Below are 25,000 nucleotides of genomic sequence, written 5' to 3'. Positions count from 1 at the left end.
CAGTGTTTCAGCCTGCTGTAGAGTCAGTGTTTCAGCATGCTGTAGAGTCAGTGTTTCAGCCTGCTGTAGAGTCAGTGTTTCAGCCTGATGTAGAGTCAGTGTTTCAGCATGCTGTAGAGTCAGTGTTTCAGCCTGCTGTAGAGTCAGTGTTTCAGCCTGCTGTAGAGTCAGTGTTTCAGCCTGCTGTAGAGTCAGTGTTTCAGCATGCTGTAGAGTCAGTGTTTCAGCCTGCTGTAGAGGCAGTGTTTCAGCATGCTGTAGAGTCAGTGTTTCAGCATGCTGTAGAGTCAGTGTTTCAGCCTGCTGTAGAGTCAGTGTTTCAGCCTGATCAGAGCCGCATTGCCTTCTACCTTCTACGGCAACCTTCCCCGTGTTTCTTCACTGGTCCGATCCAGAAGAACACAGTTTGCCGGCCACTGCTACAGAGCTGACAATGAGGTTATATCTTCCCTTCTTCTCTGGAGTCCTGCCTCAAAGCAGACCAGAGGTAGAAAACTGTCGTTCCCTGATGTCATCACTAGGGGCACATGAGGCATCAGTAAGCAGGAACTGGGGATGGCAATGAATGACCGGGAAGTCTGGCGTAATATTGTGAAATCCATGATCTCGACCGCGGTCGAAAAATGATGATGATGCCTTCTACCTTACCCTCTATAAATATCTGTCTGATATCCATGTATCTCCAGAACCGAGTCTGACTGACCAACTCGGTTACAAGTTACAACCATAATATGGTTGTAACTTGTATATCTATATATTCCATATTATGGAATATAATGGATATCTGCTATGCCCATTTCACCTGACAGGCAACGGCAATATATCAATCAGTAGCTTGCATATCAAATATACAGGGCTTAAAAGTGGTTAATGTTGATCATTAATTAATCACACTACTACATATCAGAGTGTCAAAGTATAATAAAATTCCACTATAATGATAACAATATGGTTATCTCTCTCTCACACACTCTCACACTTCCTTTTCAATTTAGCCGAGTTCCATCATAACCCTTTTCACAGCATCATTTCACTCTGTCTCTCAGTAGCCTCTCCACAGCCTCTCCACATGCCCCTCCTTTAGAGCGTGGCTGTGTATCTCTCTAGGTGATCTATTGGAAGACAACAGCGTGCACAGACCCGCTGGGCTTAATCATGTTTGTATTATCTGCTCTAATCAAATGCATGCTCGTCTCAATTTTCATATCCGTTTTCCTCTCCTTTCAAAAAGCATCAAGTGCTTTGCTCACAGAGGGCCCCCCTTTTTTTTGAATTTGGAGGGATGGGACTCATAATTGACAATGAATGCATTTCCCCCTTTCTCCAATTGGGCTGGCAGCAATTTCCGTGGTTGGCGGAGTGTGCCGTGGCATTAAGCTGTCACATCCTGAAGACAGACATGAAGGTGAGCTTCGTTCTCTGCATGCAGACACCTGGTTACAACCAGAGGTCTTTATTTGCCCATGCAGTCAAAGTCGTTTGACCTGAGATCAGATTAAGAAAATGTATGTTTGAAAATGACAGTTTTCTGAAAAAGCTATGTTTCTATGTCAGTCGTTCTTCGATCTTTCAAAAATAGCAGACCTACAAGCTCGTAGATCTGAAATTTTCCATTGGCTAAAGTATAACATAATGCTTTAAAACACCAAAAAGGGGTTCCCTCCCAGAATGGGTCAAGAGAATATTGTGAGTATACGATTACAATTATGGCAGCACATGGTACATTGAATGCATGTGCACTGTATGTGTATGTGTATGTGTGTGTGTGTGTACAGTGCACGGATATTGTCAAGAACACAAGCAGGCAGTTGTAACCGTTCTGACGGCGGTGATGAATGGCTGGGTGTGGTTGTTACCGTGGAAACCGCAGAGAGGTCGCCTACAGCTCTAATATGTAACGGGTGGAGGTCTCCTACTCTGGGATTACGCTCTGTTCAGTCCCTCAGCCAATATAATACACAACTACTAATCTATGTCACTTTCGGCCGCTGTTCCACCATGCCTCGGCGGCTGTGGCTCAGGAGGTAGAGCAGGTCGTCCAATGATCCATGGGTCGGCGGTTCGAAGTGTCTACATGTCTTGAGCAAGACACTGAACCGAAAATTGCTCCCGATGTGCTGGTTGGTACCTTGCATGGCTTCCGCCGCAATCAGTGTATGAATGTGTGAATCTAATGCACAATCTATGTAAAGCACCTGGGATAAAGGCGCTATATAAATGCACCATTTATGCCTCCCCCTCCCCTATACAACCACGTCGTTCATCGTTGCCGTAGTCCTGCAGTGCTGCACGGTGTTCGGCGCTGAAAAAGAGGCCCCCCTCAGTTATCTGGGGTGGGTTAGGGGCCCCTGGCTTTAGCCTCAGTTAAAGGGGGCCCCTGGCTTTAGCCTCAGTTAAAGGGGCCCCTGGCTTTAGCCTCAGTTAAAGGGGCCCCTGGCTTTAGCCTCAGTTAAAGGGGGCCCCTGGCTTTAGCCTCAGTTATCTGGGGTGGGGGCAGGTGAAAAGGGGCCCCTGGCTTTAGCCACAGTTAAAGGTGGCCCCTGGCTTTAGCCCCAGTTATCTGGGGTGGGCAGGTGAGGCAGAATAAAGTGCTGGTTCGGCTGCTTTGATAGATGCCAACAGATAGAAGTGGTCCAGTCTCTGATAGATGCCAGCAGATAGAAGTGGCCCAGTCTGTGTTCAATCAAATGGAACTGTTTCAAACTAAAATGTCTCATCACAGCCAGCCACTTTAGATCGGCCCACCCGATAGGAGCCACGCTCACACTGCCACATACTGTCCAATGTGACATAAAAGCAAGACAACCGCAGTGATAGAAAACACTGGTGCACGTGCAGTGCACAGTCGAGCACCCCCCCGTCCATGTGTGTGTGCACACGTGCGCACGTGTGCATGTGCACATCCGAGAAACACTGGGATATAAAAGGAAAAAAAAACATGCAAAATGTGTGCAGTCATGTATACGCATGCACACATGTAACACACTTAGTACAGTTGATCAGGGAGGGAATGTCTTCTTTCTTAACGCATTTTGGGGCGGGAACCCCTTTTGGTGTTTTAAACATTATGTTATAATTTAGCTATTGAAAAATAGCAGATCTACAAGCTCATAGTGCGCCACCGAGTGGCACGCTATGAGCTTGTAGGTCTGCTATTTTTTTTAAATTGTGAAAATATATATATATATTTTTTTTTAGGGCTGTCAAAGTTAACGCACTATTAACTAGTTAACTCACAATCCTTTTAACTAACGGCACTATTTTTTTTAACGCGCGATTAACGCACTGTGAAGTTTGACAGAATGGTTGAGAGATGCATGGCAATTTTACACTGAAGAGATGAATAATTGTTAAACAGCTGCATTACTTAAGTTAATTTAAGTCTACAAAATTAGAAAACTTAGAAAACATGTTATTTTGATCAACATGTCCTGTTATCTCTCATAATGGTACCATTGGCCAACATCAATACAGTTCTTTAGTTTGGGTCTGGAAGGCTAAATGTCATCAAATGGTGGTCCGTGGCTCAAATGCAGAATAAATAATGGACCTTGATATGAAAAATCTTGAAAACCACTGATTTAAGGTATATTTAGAACGGATAAAAAATATGCGATTAATTTGCGATTAATCACAGTTAACTATGGACAATCATGTGATTAATCAGATTAAATATTTTAATCGATTGACAGCCCTAATCTTTTTTAAATTTTGAGGCCAGGCCTAAATTGATTAAGCTGCATTCAGACCTGAATATATATATATATATATATATATATTCGCCTCGGTTCGGCCATGTCGCGCAACCCCTCGTCTTTGCATTGACTTTGTATGTAATCGTGCCGCTCTAACCATCCACATCTGAACGCTCCGTTAGACGCTCCTTCAGAGTGTACGGGCGGAGGAGAGAGCGGTGATGACGTGATCCTGTTTCCAGGCAATCTCCTCATCCCGTCTGTGATGTGATAAGACAGACAGGAGACATGCAAGACCACCTGATTGTCTCACAACGTCTCCTTCACTATGGGCTGAATTCCAGCTCGCAAAATGTGACTTATGTGTTCCCCGCCTTGCTGTCGCAGCTTTCCTGGCACTCTCTAATTTATACTTTGTGAAGCAGGCATGCCAGGAAAAAAAACACAAAAGCAAAACAAACAATACAGAAACATCCTGCTCAGCCTGCCAGCGGTGCTCAATCTGGATCGCGTGCCATTTTGCCAGTCAAAGATTTGACGGATAAAAATGTGCGAGGTTAATGGAAAATTCTGTATTTGTTTAGAAAACATGACACATAAATTACTACACGTCAAAAATGTGCCGTCGACAATTCATAGAGAAATATGCCACACTGTAGATCTTTTCGCATCATAACAGTGGACTTCTGTTGAAATTTTAAGTTTGTATTGTTCACAATACCTTAACCACTCGACATGAATGAATGTATCTTTGACAACTTCTCTAAACACTATTAAACCTTATTTTTATTTTTAGGGTCAGCCGCTGACGCTCATGCCAAAATGGACCAAAAAATAAATAAATAGTAACAGTAACAGTAACGAATTCCGAACTTTGCTGGCCCTCTATACATAACCTACCTGACCTGGCGGAGACCTGTGCTCCGAGGAGCTAGTTAACCATATTATGGGCATGCCATTTTACATTCTCTGAGTTAAATTAAGAGTGATTACTTTAGTGTATAATGGGGCCAACATTTCCAAAGATGCAAGACACATTTTTTTAATTATCCACAAAGTGTAACTAAACTCATCTTGGGCCCTGTGCTCTGTGTCTCCTAGGGAAGAGACCATAACCGTTATGTCAACGGCAACACCGTAAAACCCTGAGTGTTATGGGACGACCGTTAGGACTTTACTGTGTATTCCTCATGAATGGATTTGATCATGTACTTTATAATTATTGGGGGGAGATGGAGGAAAGATCAGTTAACCCATTTTGGGTGGGGAACCCTTTTTGGTGTTTTAACTAAGCATCATGTTATGCTTTAGCTATTGAAAAATAGCAGATCGACAAGCTCATAGCGCACCACCGAGTGGCACGCTACGAGCTTGTAGGGTCTGCTATTTTTTTTTTATCGTTAAAATGTGACGCAAATCATTGAATATATATATTTCAGAGCGAACATTTTAACGAAAATATTTGCTTCTGGGAGGGGGGTCCCTAGAACTACATATTTTGAGATGGCGGTCCAATAGACATAATTCTGGGGGTCCTTGACATGAAAAAGGTTGAGCACCACTGACATAGAAACATAGGTTTTTGAGACCCCTTTTGGTGTTTTAACTAAGCATTATGTTATACTTTAGCTATTGAAAAATAGCAGATCTGCAAGCTCATAGTGCGCCACTCGGTGGCGCACTATGAGCTTGTAGAGCTTGTAGGTCTGCTATTTTTGAAAAATCTTTAAAAATGTGGCACAAATCTTTGAATATATTCTTTCAGAGCGAACGTTTTTTTATTTCGACGTCAGGCCTAAATGGGATAACTAAGAGGTTCTCTCTCTGTCACCTTGCACAGGGAGCTGATCAGAGATCAGTTAACTAAGAGGTTCTCTCTCTGTCACCTTGCACAGGGAGCTGATCAGAGATCAGTTAACTAAGAGGTTCTCTCTTTCTGTCACCTTGCACAGGGAGCTGATCAGAGATCAGTTAACTAAGAGGTTCTCTCTCTGTCACCTTGCACAGGGAGCTGATCAGAGATCAGTTAACTAAGAGGTTATCTCTCTTCTGTCACCTTGCACAGGGAGCTGATCAGAGATCAGTTAACTAAGAGGTTATCTCTCTTCTGTCACCTTGCACAGGGAGCTGATCAGAGATCAGTTAACTAAGAGCTTCTCTCTCTGTCACCTTGCACAGGGAGCTGATCAGAGATCAGTTAACTAAGAGCTTCTCTCTCTGTCACCTTGCACAGGGAGCTGATCAGAGATCAGTTAACTAAGAGCTTCTCTCTCTGTCACCTTGCACAGGGAGCTGATCAGAGATCAGTTAACTAAGAGCTTCTCTCTCTGTCACCTTGCACAGGGAGCTGAGGTCGAAGCCGAAGGACTGGGCGTTCCGGGAGCCGGCGTTCATGTAGTTCCCCAGCAGCAGCACCAGCTCCAGCAGATGGCTGAAGGCCCGGCTCCTCCTGACCTCCTCGCAGGCGGCGCTCACGGCCAGGATGTCCGGCCGCATTACGCTCACCTGCTCCTCCAGCTGCAGCCGGAAGAGGAGGTGGCCGAGGCGCGGACGCAGGCGCCTCACGCTGCTCATCTGAGGAGGAGAGAGAGAGAGAGAGAGTTACTGTATTTACTGTACTGTACTGTACTGAAGAGGAGGTGGCCGAGGCGCGGACGCAGGCGCCTCACGCTGCTCATCTGAGGAGAGAGAGAGAGAGAGAGAGAGAGAGAGAGAGAGAGAGAGAGAGAGAGAGAGAGAGAGAGAGAGAGAGAGAGAGAGAGAGAGAGAGAGAGAGAGAGAGAGAGAGAGAGAGAGAGAGAGAGAGAGAGAGTGAGTGAGTTACTGTCTTGAAGAAGAGGTGGTTGAGGCGAGGCTGCAGGCGCCTCACGCTGCTCATCTATAGCGGAGAGAGAGAGAGAGAGAGAGAGAGGGAGAGAGAGACTTAGGGCCGATTCATACTCCTATTTTAGAGCTGAATAAAAGTCGGTTCGGCTCTGTAGAGCCTACAATGTGACGTCATTTGGCTCTGTAGAGCCTACAATGTGACGTCATTTGGCTCTGTAGAGCCTACGATGTGACGTCATTTGGCTCTGTAGAGCCTACAATGTGACGTCATTTGGCTCTGTAGAGCCTACAATGTGACGTCATTTGGCTCTGTAGAGCCTACAATGTGACGTAATTTGGCTCTGTAGAGCCTACAATGTGACGTCATGTGAGGTTCGGGGGGGGGTACCGTCCTAAAGTCGGTTCTTCGGTGCTACTGAAAATGTCTGAGGAGCCGAAATCAGCACCGAAACAGCGGTAAAATAGGAGTATGAATCGGCCCTTACTGTATTGCTCGTTGTTCATTATTGTTGTTGTCTCTGTATGCGCAGAGAGTTGTTGTCTCTGTGTGTGCAATGTTGGCTTTTGTTTTGTTGTATGTATGCTTTGGCAAAGTAGAAATGTAGAACATATTTATCATGCCAATAAAGCCTTTTGAAATTGAAATTGAATTGAGAGAGAGGGTGAACACAGTCAAACTTCTATATTAACTACAATCATGCTTTTTTTCTCTTTTTTTAACTTTGTGCCGTTCAGCCAGCCCAATTTAAAACACATTTATGCAATCAGTGAGCCAACAGAATGTTGCTAGGCAGTAGTAATAGATGCTGGCAGTGATTTGATTTGGGACCCGGGTCTGGTAAGTTAATTGGTGAGTTAGTGTCCATATAGCGCTGAGTGTGGAGCGCTGCAATATACAATAGGCTGCCTTGGATTACCACTCTCACACAATTACAGTAAATTGGAAAATATTGCATTGAGCCCAGGGCCTGGTCACAACAACAATGGTCTGTTGTGTGTACTGCGAGTGTGTGTGTGTGTGTGTGTGTGTGTGTGTGTGTGTGTGTGTGTGTGTGTGTGTGTGTGTGTGTGTGTGTGTGTGCGTGTGTGTGTGTTTGTTTGTGTGGTGTGCGTGCGTAAGTGTGAAGAGATCATCTGCTTCACACAACAGCTGGCTCTGTGGTATATGATGGCCTGCATCGAGGGTTTAATTATAGCTACTGTAATGTTATCAAATGACTACGAGAGAGAGATACAGAGAGACAGAGAGACATAGAGAGAGATAGAGAGAGAGGGTGGGGATGGGGGGGTTGTGTCTCAGGGGTAGAGTGGCCGGTTAGAGAGAGAGAGAGAGAGAGAGAGAGAGAGAGAGAGAGAGGGGTGGAGGGAGGTTGTCAGAGCAGCCAGATGGGTAACTGTGAGGTTCCCATGGTTCCTGGTCTGATCCCCCAGAGTCAGTGTCGAAGTGTCCTTGAGCAAGGCACTGAACCCCTAATTGCTTCCGATGTGCAGGCTGGTGCATTGCATGGTTTCTTCCGCCATCGGTGTGTGTGAATGTGTGAGTGTGTGAGTGTGTGAGTGTGAGTGTGAGTGTGAGTGTGTGTGTGTGTGTGTGTGTGTGTGTGAGTGTGTGTGTGTGTGTGTGTGTGTGTGTGTGTGTGTGTGTGTGTGTGTGTGTGTGTGTGTGTGTGTGTGTGTGTGTGTGCGCGTGCGTGTGTGTGTGTGTTTGTTTGTGTGGTGTGCGTGCGTGTGCGTGCGTAAGTGTGAAGAGATCATCTGCTTCACACAACAGCTGGCTCTGTGGTATATGATGGCCTGCATCGAGGGTTTAATTATAGCTACTGTAATGTTATCAAATGACTACGAGAGAGAGATACAGAGAGACAGAGAGAGAGAGAGAGAGACATAGAGAGAGAGAGAGAGAGAGAGGGTGGGGATGGGGGGGTTGTGGCTCAGGGGTAGAGTGGCCGGTTAGAGAGAGAGACAGAGAGAGAGAGAGAGAGAGAGAGAGAGAGAGAGAGAGAGAGAGAGAGAGAGAGAGAGAGAGAGAGAGAGAGAGAGAGAGAGAGAGAGGGGTGGAGGGGGGGGGGAGGTTGTCAGAGCAGCCAGATGGGTAACTGTGAGGTTCCCATGGTTCCTGGTCTGATCCCCCAGAGTCAGTGTCGAAGTGTCCTTGAGCAAGGCACTGAACCCCTAATTGCTTCCGATGTGCAGGCTGGTGCATTGCATGGTTTCTTCCGCCATCGGTGTGTGTGAATGTGTGAGTGTGTGAGTGTGAGTGTGAGTGTGAGTGTGAGTGTGAGTGTGAGTGTGAGTGTGAGTGTGAGTGTGAGTGTGAGTGTGTGTGTGTGTGTGTGTGTGAGTGTGTGTGTGTGTGTGTGTGTGTGTGTGTGTGTGTGTGTGTGTGTGTGTGTGTGTGTGTGTGTGTGGGGGGGGGGGGGTGTTAGGGTTGGGGCGTTAAAGACAAGGAGAGAACCGTTAAAATCTGAATCCCCCCCACCACCGCCCACCCCTTTTTCCCTCTCACTGTATATGTTGCTTTACCCTTTTTACCTCCTTTATGATGAATTCCTGTTCTGTTCTTTGGCTATATAGAAGTGTCTATTTGTACGTCTCTAAATGTTTTGATTAATTGAACAAGGTGGACCCTCTTGTAAAACAAGTGTAATGCTTTATTGGGTCGTCCACTCACAGTTAACAGTATTTGTGTTGAGTTTGTGCTTGAAATGCACTGTAACTCTGCAAACTGTTAATACATATTTCAATCAATCAAGAAATGACAGGAGAGACTGTTACAAAAAATATTAAATGGTGCGCGGCCGTACACACGCACACATGCAAGTACGCACGCACACATGCAAGTACACACGCACACATGCAAGTACACACGCACACATGCAAGTACGCACGCACACATGCAAGTACGCACGCACACATGCAAGTACACACGCACACATGCAAGTACACACGCACACATGCAAGTACACACGCACACATGCAAGTACACACGCACACATGCAAGTACACACGCACACATGCAAGTACACACGCACACATGCAAGTACACACGCACACATGCAAGTACACACGCACACATGCAAGTACACACGCACACATGCAAGTACACATGCACACATGCACAGAAGTAAATATTGTGGCACCTTGAAATAACCAGCTTCACTGTCTGACAACCCATATTTGAATTCTAGATGAAGGATTTATATTTCATTCAAAGACCTGCCAGTCACACAAAAGAATATTTGACGACAAGAATGTTTGCCAACATCGTTGTCCAAAAACGTAATATATGAACGTAATATTTGAAGACAACCGATGTTTTGGGGGCGTCCGTTTAAATCACTGGATCCTCCAAAGGAAATGGACTGACAGAACAGAAGCAACGCTACAGTAAGACAGGGAGGACAACTCTATTCTCTGACAGAACGGAACCAACGCTACAGTAAGACAGGGAGGACAACTCTATTCTCTGACGGAACGGAACCAACACTACAGTAAGACAGGGAGGACAACTCTATTCTCTGACAGAACAGAACCAACACTACAGTAAGACAGGGAGGACAACTCTATTCTCTGACAGAACAGAACCAACGCTACAGTAAGACAGGGAGGACAACTCTATTCTCTAAACCAACACTACAGTAAGACAGGGAGGACAACTCTATTCTCTGAACCAACACTACAGTAAGACAGGGAGGACAACTCTATTCTCTAAACCAACGCTACAGTAAGACAGGGAGGACAACTCTATTCTCTAAACCAACACTACAGTAAGACAGGGAGGACAACTCTATTCTCTGACAGAACAGAACCAACACTACAGTAAGACAGGGAGGACAACTCTATTCTCTGACAGAACAGAACCAACGCTACAGTAAGACAGGGAGGACAACTCTATTCTCTGACAGAACAGAACCAACACTACAGTAAGACAGGGAGGACAAATCTATTCTCTAAACCAACACTACAGTAAGACAGGGAGGACAACTCTATTCTCTGAACCAACACTACAGTAAGACAGGGAGGGCAACTCTATTCTCTGAACCAACACTACAGTAAGACAGGGAGGACAACTCTATTCTCTGAACCAACACTACAGTAAGACAGGGAGGACAACTCTATTCTCTGACAGAACAGAACCAACACTACAGTAAGACAGGGAGGACAACTCTATTCTCTGAACCAACACTACAGTAAGACAGGGAGGACAACTCTATTCTCTGAACCAACGCTACAGTAAGACAGGGAGGACAACTCTATTCTCTGAACCAACGCTACAGTAAGACAGGGAGGACAACTCTATTCTCTGAACCAACGCTACAGTAAGACAGGGAGGACAACTCTATTCTCTGACAGAACAGAACCAACACTACAGTAAGACAGGGAGGGCAACTCTATTCTATGAACCAACGCTACAGTAAGACAGGGAGGACAACTCTATTCTCTGACAGAACAGAACCAACGCTACAGTAAGACAGGGAGGACAACTCTATTCTCTGAACCAACGCTACAGTAAGACAGGGAGGACAACTCTATTCTCTGACAGAACAGAACCAACACTACAGTAAGACAGGGAGGGCAACTCTATTCTATGAACCAACGCTACAGTAAGACAGGGAGGACAACTCTATTCTCTGACAGAACAGAACCAACACTACAGTAAGACAGGGAGGACAACTCTATTCTATGAACCAACGCTACAGTAAGACAGGGAGGGCAACTCTATTCTATGAACCAACGCTACAGTAAGACAGGGAGGACAACTCTATTCTCTGAACCAACACTACAGTAAGACAGGGAGGACAACTATATTCTCTGAACCAACACTACAGTAAGACAGGGAGGACAACTCTATTCTCTGACAGAACAGAACCAACACTACAGTAAGACAGGGAGGACAACTCTATTCTCTGACAGAACAGAACCAACGCTACAGTAAGACAGGGAGGACAACTCTATTCTCTGACAGAACAGAACCAACACTACAGTAAGACAGGGAGGACAAATCTATTCTCTAAACCAACACTACAGTAAGACAGGGAGGACAACTCTATTCTCTGAACCAACACTACAGTAAGACAGGGAGGGCAACTCTATTCTCTGAACCAACACTACAGTAAGACAGGGAGGACAACTCTATTCTCTGAACCAACACTACAGTAAGACAGGGAGGACAACTCTATTCTCTGAACCAACACTACAGTAAGACAGGGAGGACAACTCTATTCTCTGACAGAACAGAACCAACGCTACAGTAAGACAGGGAGGACAACTCTATTCTCTGAACCAACACTACAGTAAGACAGGGAGGACAACTCTATTCTCTGAACCAACGCTACAGTAAGACAGGGAGGACAACTCTATTCTCTGACAGAACAGAACCAACACTACAGTAAGACAGGGAGGGCAACTCTATTCTATGAACCAACGCTACAGTAAGACAGGGAGGACAACTCTATTCTCTGACAGAACAGAACCAACGCTACAGTAAGACAGGGAGGACAACTCTATTCTCTGAACCAACACTACAGTAAGACAGGGAGGACAACTCTATTCTCTGAACCAACACTACAGTAAGACAGGGAGGACAACTCTATTCTCTGAACCAACACTACAGTAAGACAGGGAGGACAACTCTATTCTATGAACCAACGCTACAGTAAGACAGGGAGGGCAACTCTATTCTATGAACCAACGCTACAGTAAGACAGGGAGGACAACTCTATTCTCTGAACCAACACTACAGTAAGACAGGGAGGACAACTCTATTCTCTGAACCAACACTACAGTAAGACAGGGAGGACAACTCTATTCTCTGAACCAACACTACAGTAAGACAGGGAGGACAACTATATTCTCTGAACCAACACTACAGTAAGACAGGGAGGACAACTCTATTCTATGAACCAACGCTACAGTAAGACAGGGAGGGCAACTCTATTCTATGAACCAACGCTACAGTAAGACAGGGAGGACAACTCTATTCTATGAACCAACGCTACAGTAAGACAGGGAGGACAACTCTATTCTCTGAACCAACACAGTAAGACAGGGAGGACAACTATATTCTCTGAACCAACGCTACAGTAAGACAGGGAGGACAACTCTATTCTCTGAACCAACACTACAGTAAGACAGGGAGGACAACTATATTCTCTGAACCAACACTACAGTAAGACAGGGAGGACAACTCTATTCTCTGACAGAACAGAACCAACACTACAGTAAGACAGGGAGGACAACTCTATTCTCTGAACCAACACTACAGTAAGACAGGGAGGACAACTCTATTATCTGACAGAACAGAACCAACGCTACAGTAAGACAGGGAGGACAACTCTATTCTCTGAACCAACACTACAGTAAGACAGGGAGGACAACTCTATTATCTGACAGAACAGAACCAACGCTACAGTAAGACAGGGAGGACAACTCTATTCTCTGAACCAACACTACAGTAAGACAGGGAGGACAACTCTATTCTCTGAACCAACACTACAGTAAGACAGGGAGGACAACTCTATTCTCTGACAGAACAGAACCAACGCTACAGTAAGACAGGGAGGACAACTCTATTCTCTGACAGAATAGAACCAACGCTACAGTAAGACAGGGAGGACAACTCTATTCTATGAACCAACACTACAGTAAGACAGGGAGGACAACTCTATTCTCTGAACCAACGCTACAGTAAGACAGGGAGGACAACTCTATTCTCTGAACCAACACTACAGTAAGACAGGGAGGACAACTCTATTCTCTGAACCAACACTACAGTAAGACAGGGAGGACAACTCTATTCTCTGACAGAACAGAACCAACACTACAGTAAGACAGGGAGGACAACTCTATTCTCTGACAGAACAGAACCAACACTACAGTAAGACAGGGAGGACAACTCTATTCTCTGAACCAACGCTACAGTAAGACAGGGAGGACAACTCTATTCTCTGACAGAACAGAACCAACGCTACAGTAAGACAGGGAGGACAACTCTATTCTCTGACAGAACAGAACCAACACTACAGTAAGACAGGGAGGACAACTATATTCTCTGAACCAACGCTACAGTAAGACAGGGAGGACAACTCTATTCTCTGACAGAACAGAACCAACGCTACAGTAAGACAGGGAGGACAACTCTATTCTCTGACAGAACAGAACCAACACTACAGTAAGACAGGGAGGACAACTCTATTCTATGAACCAACGCTACAGTAAGACAGGGAGGACAACTCTATTCTCTGAACCAACGCTACAGTAAGACAGGGAGGACAACTCTATTCTCTGACAGAACAGAACCAACGCTACAGTAAGACAGGGAGGACAACTCTATTCTCTGACAGAACAGAACCAACGCTACAGTAAGACAGGGAGGACAACTCTATTCTCTGAACCAACACAGTAAGACAGGGAGGACAACTCTATTCTCTGAACCAACACTACAGTAAGACAGGGAGGACAACTCTATTCTCTGAACCAACACTACAGTAAGACAGGGAGGACAACTCTATTATCTGACAGAACAGAACCAACGCTACAGTAAGACAGGGAGGACAACTCTATTATCTGAACCAACACTACAGTAAGACAGGGAGGACAACTCTATTCTCTGAACCAACACTACAGTAAGACAGGGAGGACAACTCTATTATCTGAACCAACACTACAGTAAGACAGGGAGGACAACTCTATTCTCTGACAGAACAGAACCAACACTACAGTAAGACAGGGAGGACAACTCTATTCTCTGAACCAACACTACAGTAAGACAGGGAGGACAACTCTATTCTCTGAACCAACGCTACAGTAAGACAGGGAGGACAACTCTATTCTCTGACAGAACAGAACCAACACTACAGTAAGACAGGGAGGACAACTCTATTCTCTGACAGAACAGAACCAACACTACAGTAAGACAGGGAGGACAACTCTATTCTCTGAACCAACGCTACAGTAAGACAGGGAGGACAACTCTATTCTCTGAACCAACGCTACAGTAAGACAGGGAGGACAACTCTATTCTCTGAACCAACACTACAGTAAGACAGGGAGGACAACTCTATTCTCTGAACCAACGCTACAGTAAGACAGGGAGGACAACTCTATTCTCTGAACCAACGCTACAGTAAGACAGGGAGGACAACTCTATTCTCTGACAGAACAGAACCAACGCTACAGTAAGACAGGGAGGACAACTCTATTCTCTGACAGAACAGAACCAACACTACAGTAAGACAGGGAGGACAACTCTATTCTATGAACCAACGCTACAGTAAGACAGGGAGGACAACTCTATTCTCTGAACCAACGCTACAGTAAGACAGGGAGGACAACTCTATTCTCTGACAGAACAGAACCAACGCTACAGTAAGACAGGGAGGACAACTCTATTCTCTGAACCAACACAGTAAGACAGGGAGGACAACTCTATTCTCTGAACCAACACTACAGTAAGACAGGGAGGACAACTCTATTATCTGACAGAACAGAACCAACACTACAGTAAGACAGGGAGGACAACTCTATTATCTGACAGAACAGAACCAACGCTACAGTAAGACAGGGAGGACAACTCTATTATCTGAACCAACACTACAGTAAGACAGGGAGGACAACTCTATTCTCTGAACCAACACTACAGTAAGACAGGGAGGACAACTCTATTCTCTGAACCAACACTACAGTAAGACAGGGAGGACAACTCTATTCTCTGACAGAACAGAACCAACACTACAGTAAGACAGGGAGGGCAACTCTATTCTCTGACAGAACAGAACCAACACTACAGTAAGACAGGGAGGACAACTCTATTCTCTGAACCAACACTACAGTAAGACAGGGAGGACAACTCTATTCTCTGACAGAACAGAACCAACACTACAGTAAGACAGGGAGGACAACTCTATTCTCTGAACCAACGCTACAGTAAGACAGGGAGGACAACTCTATTCTCTGACAGAACAGAACCAACGCTACAGTAAGACAGGGAGGACAACTCTATTCTCTGACAGAACAGAACCAACACTACAGTAAGACAGGGAGGACAACTCTATTCTATGAACCAACGCTACAGTAAGACAGGGAGGACAACTCTATTCTCTGACAGAACAGAACCAACGCTACAGTAAGACAGGGAGGACAACTCTATTCTCTGAACCAACACAGTAAGACAGGGAGGACAACTCTATTCTCTGAACCAACACTACAGTAAGACAGGGAGGACAACTCTATTATCTGACAGAACAGAACCAACGCTACAGTAAGACAGGGAGGACAACTCTATTATCTGAACCAACACTACAGTAAGACAGGGAGGACAACTCTATTCTCTGAACCAACACTACAGTAAGACAGGGAGGACAACTCTATTCTATGAACCAACACTACAGTAAGACAGGGAGGACAACTCTATTCTCTGAACCAACGCTACAGTAAGACAGGGAGGACAACTCTATTCTCTGACAGAACAGAACCAACACTACAGTAAGACAGGGAGGACAACTCTATTCTATGAACCAACACTACAGTAAGACAGGGAGGACAACTCTATTCTCTGACAGAACAGAACCAACACTACAGTAAGACAGGGAGGACAACTCTATTCTCTGAACCAACACTACAGTAAGACAGGGAGGACAACTCTATTCTCTGAACCAACGCTACAGTAAGACAGGGAGGACAACTCTATTCTCTGACAGAACAGAACCAACACTACAGTAAGACAGGGAGGACAACTCTATTCTCTGACAGAACAGAACCAACGCTACAGTAAGACAGGGAGGACAACTCTATTCTCTGAACCAACACTACAGTAAGACAGGGAGGACAACTCTATTCTCTAAACCAACGCTACAGTAAGACAGGGAGGACAACTCTATTCTCTGAACCAACACTACAGTAAGACAGGGAGGACAACTCTATTCTCTAAACCAACGCTACAGTAAGACAGGGAGGACAACTCTATTCTCTAAACCAACGCTACAGTAAGACAGGGAGGACAACTCTATTCTCTAAACCAACGCTACAGTAAGACAGGGAGGACAACTCTATTCTCTGACAGAACAGAACCAACGCTACAGTAAGACAGGGAGGACAACTCTATTCTCTGCGGAGTGTATCTGAGTACCAACAATGAAATACTGTTGACCAGTGATCACTGCAAACCAGTGATGACTAAAACTAAAACGAAAAATGTTCGTCGACTATCTTTTTCCACTGACAAAACTAAAACTAAATGAAAACTAAACTATGGTGACTAAAACTAAGACTAAATATATTGACAATTTCGTCAACAAATAACAACTTGACTAAAATGTTAGGAAGGGACTAGTGGACTATAATAAAAGTCTTTACGACGGCAAACTACATTTTAGTCGACTAAATCAACTGTAGAATTTGTCGACTAAAACACTAAGACATTCCAGGTGACTAAAATAGACTATGACTAAAACTAAAATCAAAATGTGCTGCCAAAAACAACACTGGCTCAAACATAGCATAACAGGCTTTCTCTTTGTATTGTTCATATTCTGTCTCCCTCTTTCATTCCCTTGCCAAAGAGGTATACTGTAGGTACGAAACTGTAATGTATCAAAAGCTGTAAATAGTTCACAAGCTTACATCACGGATGTGACACCGTGTGAGCTCGTAGAATGTAGAATGCAGATTATCAGTTTGTAAAACCATCGCGCAACAGAGAACACATGTCGGGGTGAGTGACAGCATTCTCAGTAAATCTATGGAACCCTATGGATTTGAACGCTGCAACCCGTGTCCATCCCTTTAGTTCACAGGTGCAAACAAATGAGTTAGGGGGTTCAAATGTCGTGCGGTGCATACAGATGCGAGTAGGGGATGGAATGTGTGTGCTTGCACAATGGTAAATTAAAGATTCCCTTTGAACCTGTGGGCTTTGCCGCTGCGTTGGAGTGCGGGCCTCCCCGGGCCCACGCATGCATACATACACTACAATTGATGTAAGCTAGCCGGCTCTTCACTCCACAGTACACGTCCCTGATGAGACAAACACAACAGCTGCGGCTCTGCTCTACGGCTTCCTATCGCCGTGTTCCATCACGCACTCCCACTGTCAGAGAAGTTTATTTTATAACCGGTAGGGTCAGGTGAATGCTGATTAGAGAAGAGTTCCTTCTCCTTGTTTTATTCTATAACCGGTATAGGGTCAGGTGAATGCTGATTAGAGAAGAGTTCCTTCTCCTTGTTTTATTCTATAACCGGTATAGGGTCAGGTGAATGCTGATTAGAGAAGAGTTCCTTCTCCTTGTTTTATTCTATAACCGGTATAGGGTCAGGTGAATGCTGATTAGAGAAGAGTTCCTTCTCCTTGTTTTATTCTATAACCGGTATAGGGTCAGGTGAATGCTGATTAGAGAAGAGTTCCTTCTCCTTGTTTTATTCTATAACCGGTATAGGGTCAGGTGAATGCTGATTAGAGAAGAGTTCCTTCTCCTTGTTTTATTCTATAACCGGTAGGGTCAGGTGAATGCTGATTAGAGAAGAGTTCCTTCTCCTTGTTTTATTCTATAACCGGTATAGGGTCAGGTGAATGCTGAATAGAGAAGAGTTCCTTCTCCTTGTTTTATTCTATAACCGGTATAGGGTCAGGTGAATGCTGATTAGAGAAGAGTTCCTTCTCCTTGTTTTATTCTATAACCGGTAGGGTCAGGTGAATGCTGATTAGAGAAGAGTTCCTTCTCCTTGTTTTATTTTATAACCGGTAGGGTCAGGTGAATGCTGAATAGAGAAGAGTTCCTTCTCCTTGTTTTATTCTATAACCGGTAGGGTCAGGTGAATGCTGAATAGAGAAGAGTTCCTTCTCCTTGTTTTATTTTATAACCGGTAGGGTCAGGTGAATGCTGAATAGAGAAGAGTTCCTTCTCCTTGTTTTATTCTATAACCGGTAGGGTCAGGTGAATGCTGAATAGGGCACAGAGTGCTGTCAGTGACTGAGTTGCAAGGAAGGCACAGGGAATGTGTTACAGTACATGGACAACACAGGGAATATGTTACAGTACATCAGGGGTGGGAAACTGGCGGCCCGGGGGCCACATGCGGCTCCCAACTTCACTTAATATCAGAATACTGATATAGTATTGATTTCAGCTGTTACAATTCCAAACCCGCTTTAATTACTTCATGACTAGTATTGAATGACCAGTTGTTATCTTTTTGTGGCCAATGCAGTTATGTTGACAGTTCATAAAGTTAACATGACATAACTATAATTGAATGCGTTTGAAATTCAATAAAAAGGTTACTTTTCAGGATTCCAAAATCAAAAATGATTCAGGTTTTCAATTCAAATATAGCAAAAATAGCTGATCTGCAAGTTCAAAACGTGTCACATTGCGACGCGTTTTGAGCTTGTAGATCAGCTATTTTTGCTATGACAGTAATATGCACTGTGGCCCCTCTGGAGTGAGTGTTGAAACATATTCGCCCTCCCCATCGTCAAAGTCTCCCACCCCTGCAGTGCATGAACAACATCCCACATGCATAATTATAAAAGGTGGCAGAGCAAACGAGGCCAAACATAATTAGTATGGCATACAATCTGGATGTTCAAATGAAGTGTGTGTGTGTGTGTGTGTGTGCGTGTGTGTGTGTGTGTGTGTGTGTGTGTGTGTGTGTGTGTGTGTGTGTGTGTGTGTGTGTGACTGCATGTGTGCGTGCGTGCGTGTTGGAGGGAGAGAGAGTTAAAGAAAATAGGAAGTTACGAGACATTCTGTAAAGTGCTAAACAACGTCATAGATCTATGTTATTGTGACAGCCTGCAGAGAGACATCAAATTAGCATACTGAACACCGAACCCCTACGCATGAAACTGCACTGCTTTAATAAACGCTCACCATTTTCAACCTTCAATACTATGCATCACTATTAAAAAACAGTTCAACTGACACCGCGAGGAGGAGTGGGATGCAGATTAATATCTTCCTCTTGTTCCAAAATACAGTATGGTGCAAGACAATCTTATTGGAGACATTAAGTTAAATGTACTCTACTGCTGCAACAATAATTTGGAAATAATAGTGTGTGTGTGTGTGTGTGTGTGTGTGTGTGTGTGTGTGTGTGTGTGTGTGTGTGTGTGTGTGTGTGTGTGTGTGTGTGTGTGTGTGTGCGTGCGTGCGTGCGTGCGTGCGTGCGTGCGTGCGTGTGTGCGTACACTCACCACAACACAAAACTGCTCAGGCTCCGACAAATTAGCGTACTCGCTTTTCAACTTGGCCAAGGCGTTGAGTTGTTCCTGTTCGGGGAGGTGTTTCACCAGGTTCTACAAATAAAACATTAGAGGCAGATTAAAGGAGATGAGAGGAGGAGGAGGAGAGCAATGTTTATTTCCATCCAAAAAAGAATGGCCTGATCTTTTCACCTGCACTAAAACTATTCAGCGTGTAAAGGTAATCCTGCATTGTATGTAATCCTCTCAAATATAAACAGTTGAGACTCTTTTGTGACTGTGGGAGTGTAAAGTAATTTGACATCAGTGCATATCAGAAAAATGAAGAGCAATGATGTGAACAGGAAGTAATCTCAAATTAAGAACCGTTCCAAGGATTTTAAAGTTCCTGGCAGCACTGTGGTGCATTAACATTTTTTTTTTAAAGTTAGCAAAATGAAATAAAATTACTTAAAATAAATGTACCGGTATTTGCTGTTCATAATTCCATTGATACAATGATTAGAATACATAATATACACACACAGTTTCTCCATTTAACATAACATTCTACAAATGTCTTCTAAATCATAGTTTTCTGAAAAACGTATGTTTCTATGTCAGTGGTTATAACTATTTCATGTCAAGGAGCCCCAGAATTATATGTATTTGGCCGCCGACCCCCATCTGAAAATATGTAGTTCCAGGGACCCCCCCCCCCCCCCCCCCCCCCATCTGAAAATATGTAGTTCCAGGGACCTCCCCCCCATCTGAAGATATGTAGTTCCAGGGACCTCCCCAGAAGCACAGATTTGAGTTAAAAACGTTCGCTCTGAATTCTGAAAGAATATATATTCGCCACATTTTCACAATTTTACAAAAATAGCAGACCTACAAGCTCATAGCGCGCCACCGAGTGGCACGCTATGAGCTTGTAGATCTGCTATTTTTCAATAGCTAAAGCATAACATAATGCTTAAAACACCAAATGGGCGCCAGATGGAGGGGAAAGGAACTGGTCGTCCCTTCCACGCGCTACGTCCGGCCGGGGAAATTCCCCTCTGTCAGGTGAAAAGAAGCAGCTTGGACTCCTCATGCATAGAAGGAGGCATGAGGTCAGTCCGCTGCCCCCCCCAGATTGGCAGAGGAAGTGTAGCGCCCAGGATTACATTAGATAATTGGCACTGGGTGAAAAAGAAAACTGGGTTACAAAATCGTGGGATAAAAATTTAAGAAGTAAAAAACACGAAATGGGGTTCCCGCCCAAAAATGGGTTAAGCTGTCCTCTGAGATCTGGGGTAAGTATACGATAATTAAGATAACTCATACAGTAGCTGTGCCCCAGCCTGCCCAACCCTTGGCTTACCTGGACCATAGGCTCTGTAAGTTGGTCCTCGTTCACCTCCACTATCATCTGACGGATCTCCTGGTAAGGCATGCGGAAGGATCCCAGGAAGATGGCTGCATGTGGACAATAAATAAGCATTAATATAATATCATAAAATATAGTATTTACATCGACTGCCAAGGAAGTGTTTTGACGACAGTCAATCCAAAGCCCACACCACCAAGGACCACCAAGGACCATTCTAAAAGATGATATTCAAAGAGTGTTTTGATTATGGTGGTGTACAGCACGTTTGTATTATTATAATAATAATTATTATTATTATTATTGTATAATATTGTATTATCTTGATAGTCAGTGTGCCATATCAATATTAAGTAAAATGCTGACACCAAATACAAATGAAATACAATAACATTTTATTTTTATATATATATATATATGTTTTTTTTGTGGCTTTCGCCTTTATTTTATTTATTTTTATTTTAATGGAGGGACAGACAGTAGGCTGACAGGAAATGGTGAGAGAGATGGGGGGGGGTGAAATGCAGTAAATGCCGTCGGGATCGGGAGTCGAACCCGCGGCACACTGCCAGACTGGATGATACCAGCCAAGGTGCCTGGACCACTGAGCCACGGACGGCCCAGGCCAAATACAATAACATTTGATTGTCCATGTTCTTCGTCTTTGGAAATATGTTCAGAATCTAATGCCCATTAGACTCAATAACCCACCTATCTCCCAGACTCCCTCCCCTGTCAGTGGGCAGGAGTTTAAATTAACCCATTCTGACATGAGATCAGATTCATACGAGGTTTCCACTGGACACACACTGGTCTGATTAACCCATTCTGACCTGAGATCAGATTCTAAAAATGTCAGTCGTTCTTCGATTTTTCAAAAAATAGCAGACATACAAGCTCGTATCGCGCCACTCGGTGGCGCGATATGAGCTTGTAGATCTGCTATTTTTCAATAGCTAAAGCATAACATGATGCTGACACCAAAATGGGTGCCCGGTCAGAATGGGTTAATGTAGAATTATGTGCAGGATGGATTTGCATACACATGTATACATAATGTGTTCATTAATTTAACTGTTCGATAATGTAAGTGCATATACTTGTTTTTACTGCGCCTTTTGGTGCCACAATAATACATTGCAAGCGTCTTTTTGTCAGGTCCCATAAAGATTGCTAATGCCTTAACCCATTATGTAAATGATTGTAAACAGTATAGTATAAGCAAGTACATTTTATTTGTATAGCACCTCTCACGGAGATAACTCACAAACTAAGTGCTTTACGTGCAACAGAAATAAAAACACTGCATAGCATTTCAATGATTAAAAACACAGTACAAATACATATATTTTAAAAGCACATTGTGGATGGCTTAACCGTTTTGGAGGTCAACAGATACCAGAAATGTCACTAATTGAGCCCAGCAAAGGTCACTGTTGACTGTGAAATGTGTCTGGCCATATTCTAATTGTGCGCTAGTTTAAGAGTTGGTGATTTCCTTAAAGGACCACTTCACCACTTTTCAACCTAACTTCATATAATAGGTCCTCACTAATAATCATAAAAAAAATGGCGCATTTTTTTTCTTCTATTTGGTCTGTGTCTCATAGGAGGGCTGTGGGCAGTTCAGAAACCGTCTTCCAGTGACATCATCGATGGGGAATACAAGCTATAATAATAATAATAATAATAATAATACATTTTATTTATAACGCACTTTACATTTGAAGCAAATCTCAAAGTGCTACAGGCAGAAAAGAAAATGTAGCTAATAGAAACTGCAGGCTTTCTAGTCCTGAAAAGTTGCAATGCGAAAATGGAAGCCATCGTTCTCACGATAATGACAATCTAAACATTTTTGTAAAAAAAATCTTGTTCAAAAACAAAAATCTGCCTAATGAAAATCTGCCTAAAACTGCCCACAGCCCTCCTATGAGACACAGACTGAGTAGAAAGAAATCATGCCATTTTATCATGATTATTAGTGAGGACCTCTTATAGTTGAAAAGTGGTGAAGTGGTCCTTTAAAGGGGGAATGACCACTGATAAAGAACTCCATATATGGTCATAAAAGAGACACGGACATAGTAACTGAGTGCATGGGGCACGCATTTCCAACTTGCATCGTTCCAAGTAGGCCGCCAGTGCCCAACGGGCACCACTCTTAATACTACTATTAATGTAGTGACACCTCCTGCCCTGTGGGTGGGGTTATTGACATCCTAGAAGAGTCCAGTCCCAGCCTGGATAAATGTGTTTCACCATTTTGATAATGGTGATCACTCACTGACTTTGTGTTCATTTTGCAGTGAGCCAGTGACCCATCCAGTTAACACATTTTGGGCGGGAACCCCTTTTGGTATTAGCATTGTGCTATGCTTTAGGTATTGAAAAATAGCAGATCTACAAGCTCATAGCGCGCCACGAGCTTGTAGGTATGCTATTTTTGAAAATTCAAAGAACGACTGACATATAAACATCTGATCTCAGGTCAGAATTGGTGTTAAGGAAAATAACCCAGACTGCACAATTCACCCTTTTGTCAGCCTTCTGACAGCGCTGCCTGTGTCTGCTTGCAGTTACAGCAGCACAGCCTGCCTCTCACTCAAGACGGCCGTGGCCACTGTTGGGATAAAGTAGACCTTTTAAGCAGTTGCCATTACTTATAAGAGTACTGTGCACCCTAGCTGTGCTCAAGCAAGGTCACCAAGAGACAGAAATATTTCTATATAGTGTCTGAGAGAAAGATTTCTATATAGTGTCTGGAAAAGTAGAGACACGTCAGAATTCTCCAGGACAGACGACCCCTCTGGCCTGCGCTTCAAGGGGCGCCCGACCAACGGACTGATGTGATCGAATCTGATTCGTGATGTAAACAGGTCGTATTTGCTTCCATCTATGTCTTTGCTGTTCATATGCATCACATGACCATTCATTTTGGGATAAGTATCCCGGGCAATCATTAAAATATGCCAGCTCTTATTATTCCATGACTTATGTTTACAGCCTGTTTATTGGACTATCACTATCAGATAACTCTCGCACAATAACGACGCATCACCACGCCTCTGTCCCCTTTTCAAGGAGAGAGAGGGACGTTACAGTGGAGAAATGGACCTCAGAACACCGTACAGGTCGCGGTACGTCTTGTTTTTAGTTCTTAATCTGTTTCAAACACCAACGAAAATCTGGGAATATTTTTGTTTTAAAATACCTAGTTTTAATGAAACATTTCTAAACAGTATTCAGAGAAAAAAAAACGTATTATATGTTTAGAAAACCATTTCTATAATTATTGACAAACAGTATTCAGAACACTGAATCTGTATTCTGAATACTGTTTGTCAAAAAAGACAGACCTTTTTTTTTGCACCACTGAATTCTCATCCGTCTTTGTAATGAGGGCTTTATCCCATTCTGGACGTGACAGGAACCCTGGTGTTTTAAGCACTATGTCATACTTTAGCTATTGAAAAATAGCAGATCTACAATCTACAAGCTCGTATCGCGCCACCGAGTGGCGCGATACGAGCTTGTAGGTCTGCTATTTTTTGTAAAAATCGTGAAAATGCGGCACAAATCTTTGAATATAATATTCTTTCAGAATAACTTTTTATTTATTTCCGACATCAGGCCTAAATGGGTTATGCACTGCAACCCTATAATCTCCCTCTCCACCCCTCACAGCTCTCACCCAGACAGTCTGATCAGACCCTCTCCTCCACCCCTCACAGCTCTCACCCAGACAGTCTGATCAGACCCTGCATTGAAATGCTCAGCGCGTCACCTGCGCTAACGGATGCTCTTCGGCTTTCCTTACATCTCGCACTAATGCACGAAGCATCCCGGTCATCGGATGTGAGCATTGGAACACCATTTCTATTACAGAACATAATGTAATGCCGTCGACGGAGATGAAGATGTCAC

General features: G+C 43.9%; 1 protein-coding gene across 1 annotated transcript in view; it reads right to left on the bottom strand.

The window, feature by feature from the left end:
- LOC310854503 (protein diaphanous homolog 3-like) overlaps window positions 1–25,000 on the bottom strand; it is a gene marked incomplete at its 3' end in the record, with an annotated part of 343,448 nt that overhangs the window by 155,107 nt on the left and 163,341 nt on the right. Inside the window, exons 19-21 of the mRNA XM_083759183.1 lie at window positions 21,068–21,162; window positions 19,714–19,815; window positions 6,030–6,269 (exon numbers count right to left, since the gene is read on the bottom strand). Coding sequence (XP_083615309.1) covers window positions 6,030–6,269; window positions 19,714–19,815; window positions 21,068–21,162 — 437 coding nt within the window. The remainder of the gene's footprint in view (window positions 1–6,029; window positions 6,270–19,713; window positions 19,816–21,067; window positions 21,163–25,000) is intronic.

The sequence above is a fragment of the Protomyctophum parallelum genome, assembly GCF_964188405.1.
Source record: "Protomyctophum parallelum genome assembly, chromosome: 2".
NCBI classification, from domain to species: domain Eukaryota; kingdom Metazoa; phylum Chordata; class Actinopteri; order Myctophiformes; family Myctophidae; genus Protomyctophum; species Protomyctophum parallelum.
This window is presented reverse-complemented; position numbering and strand designations above follow the sequence as displayed.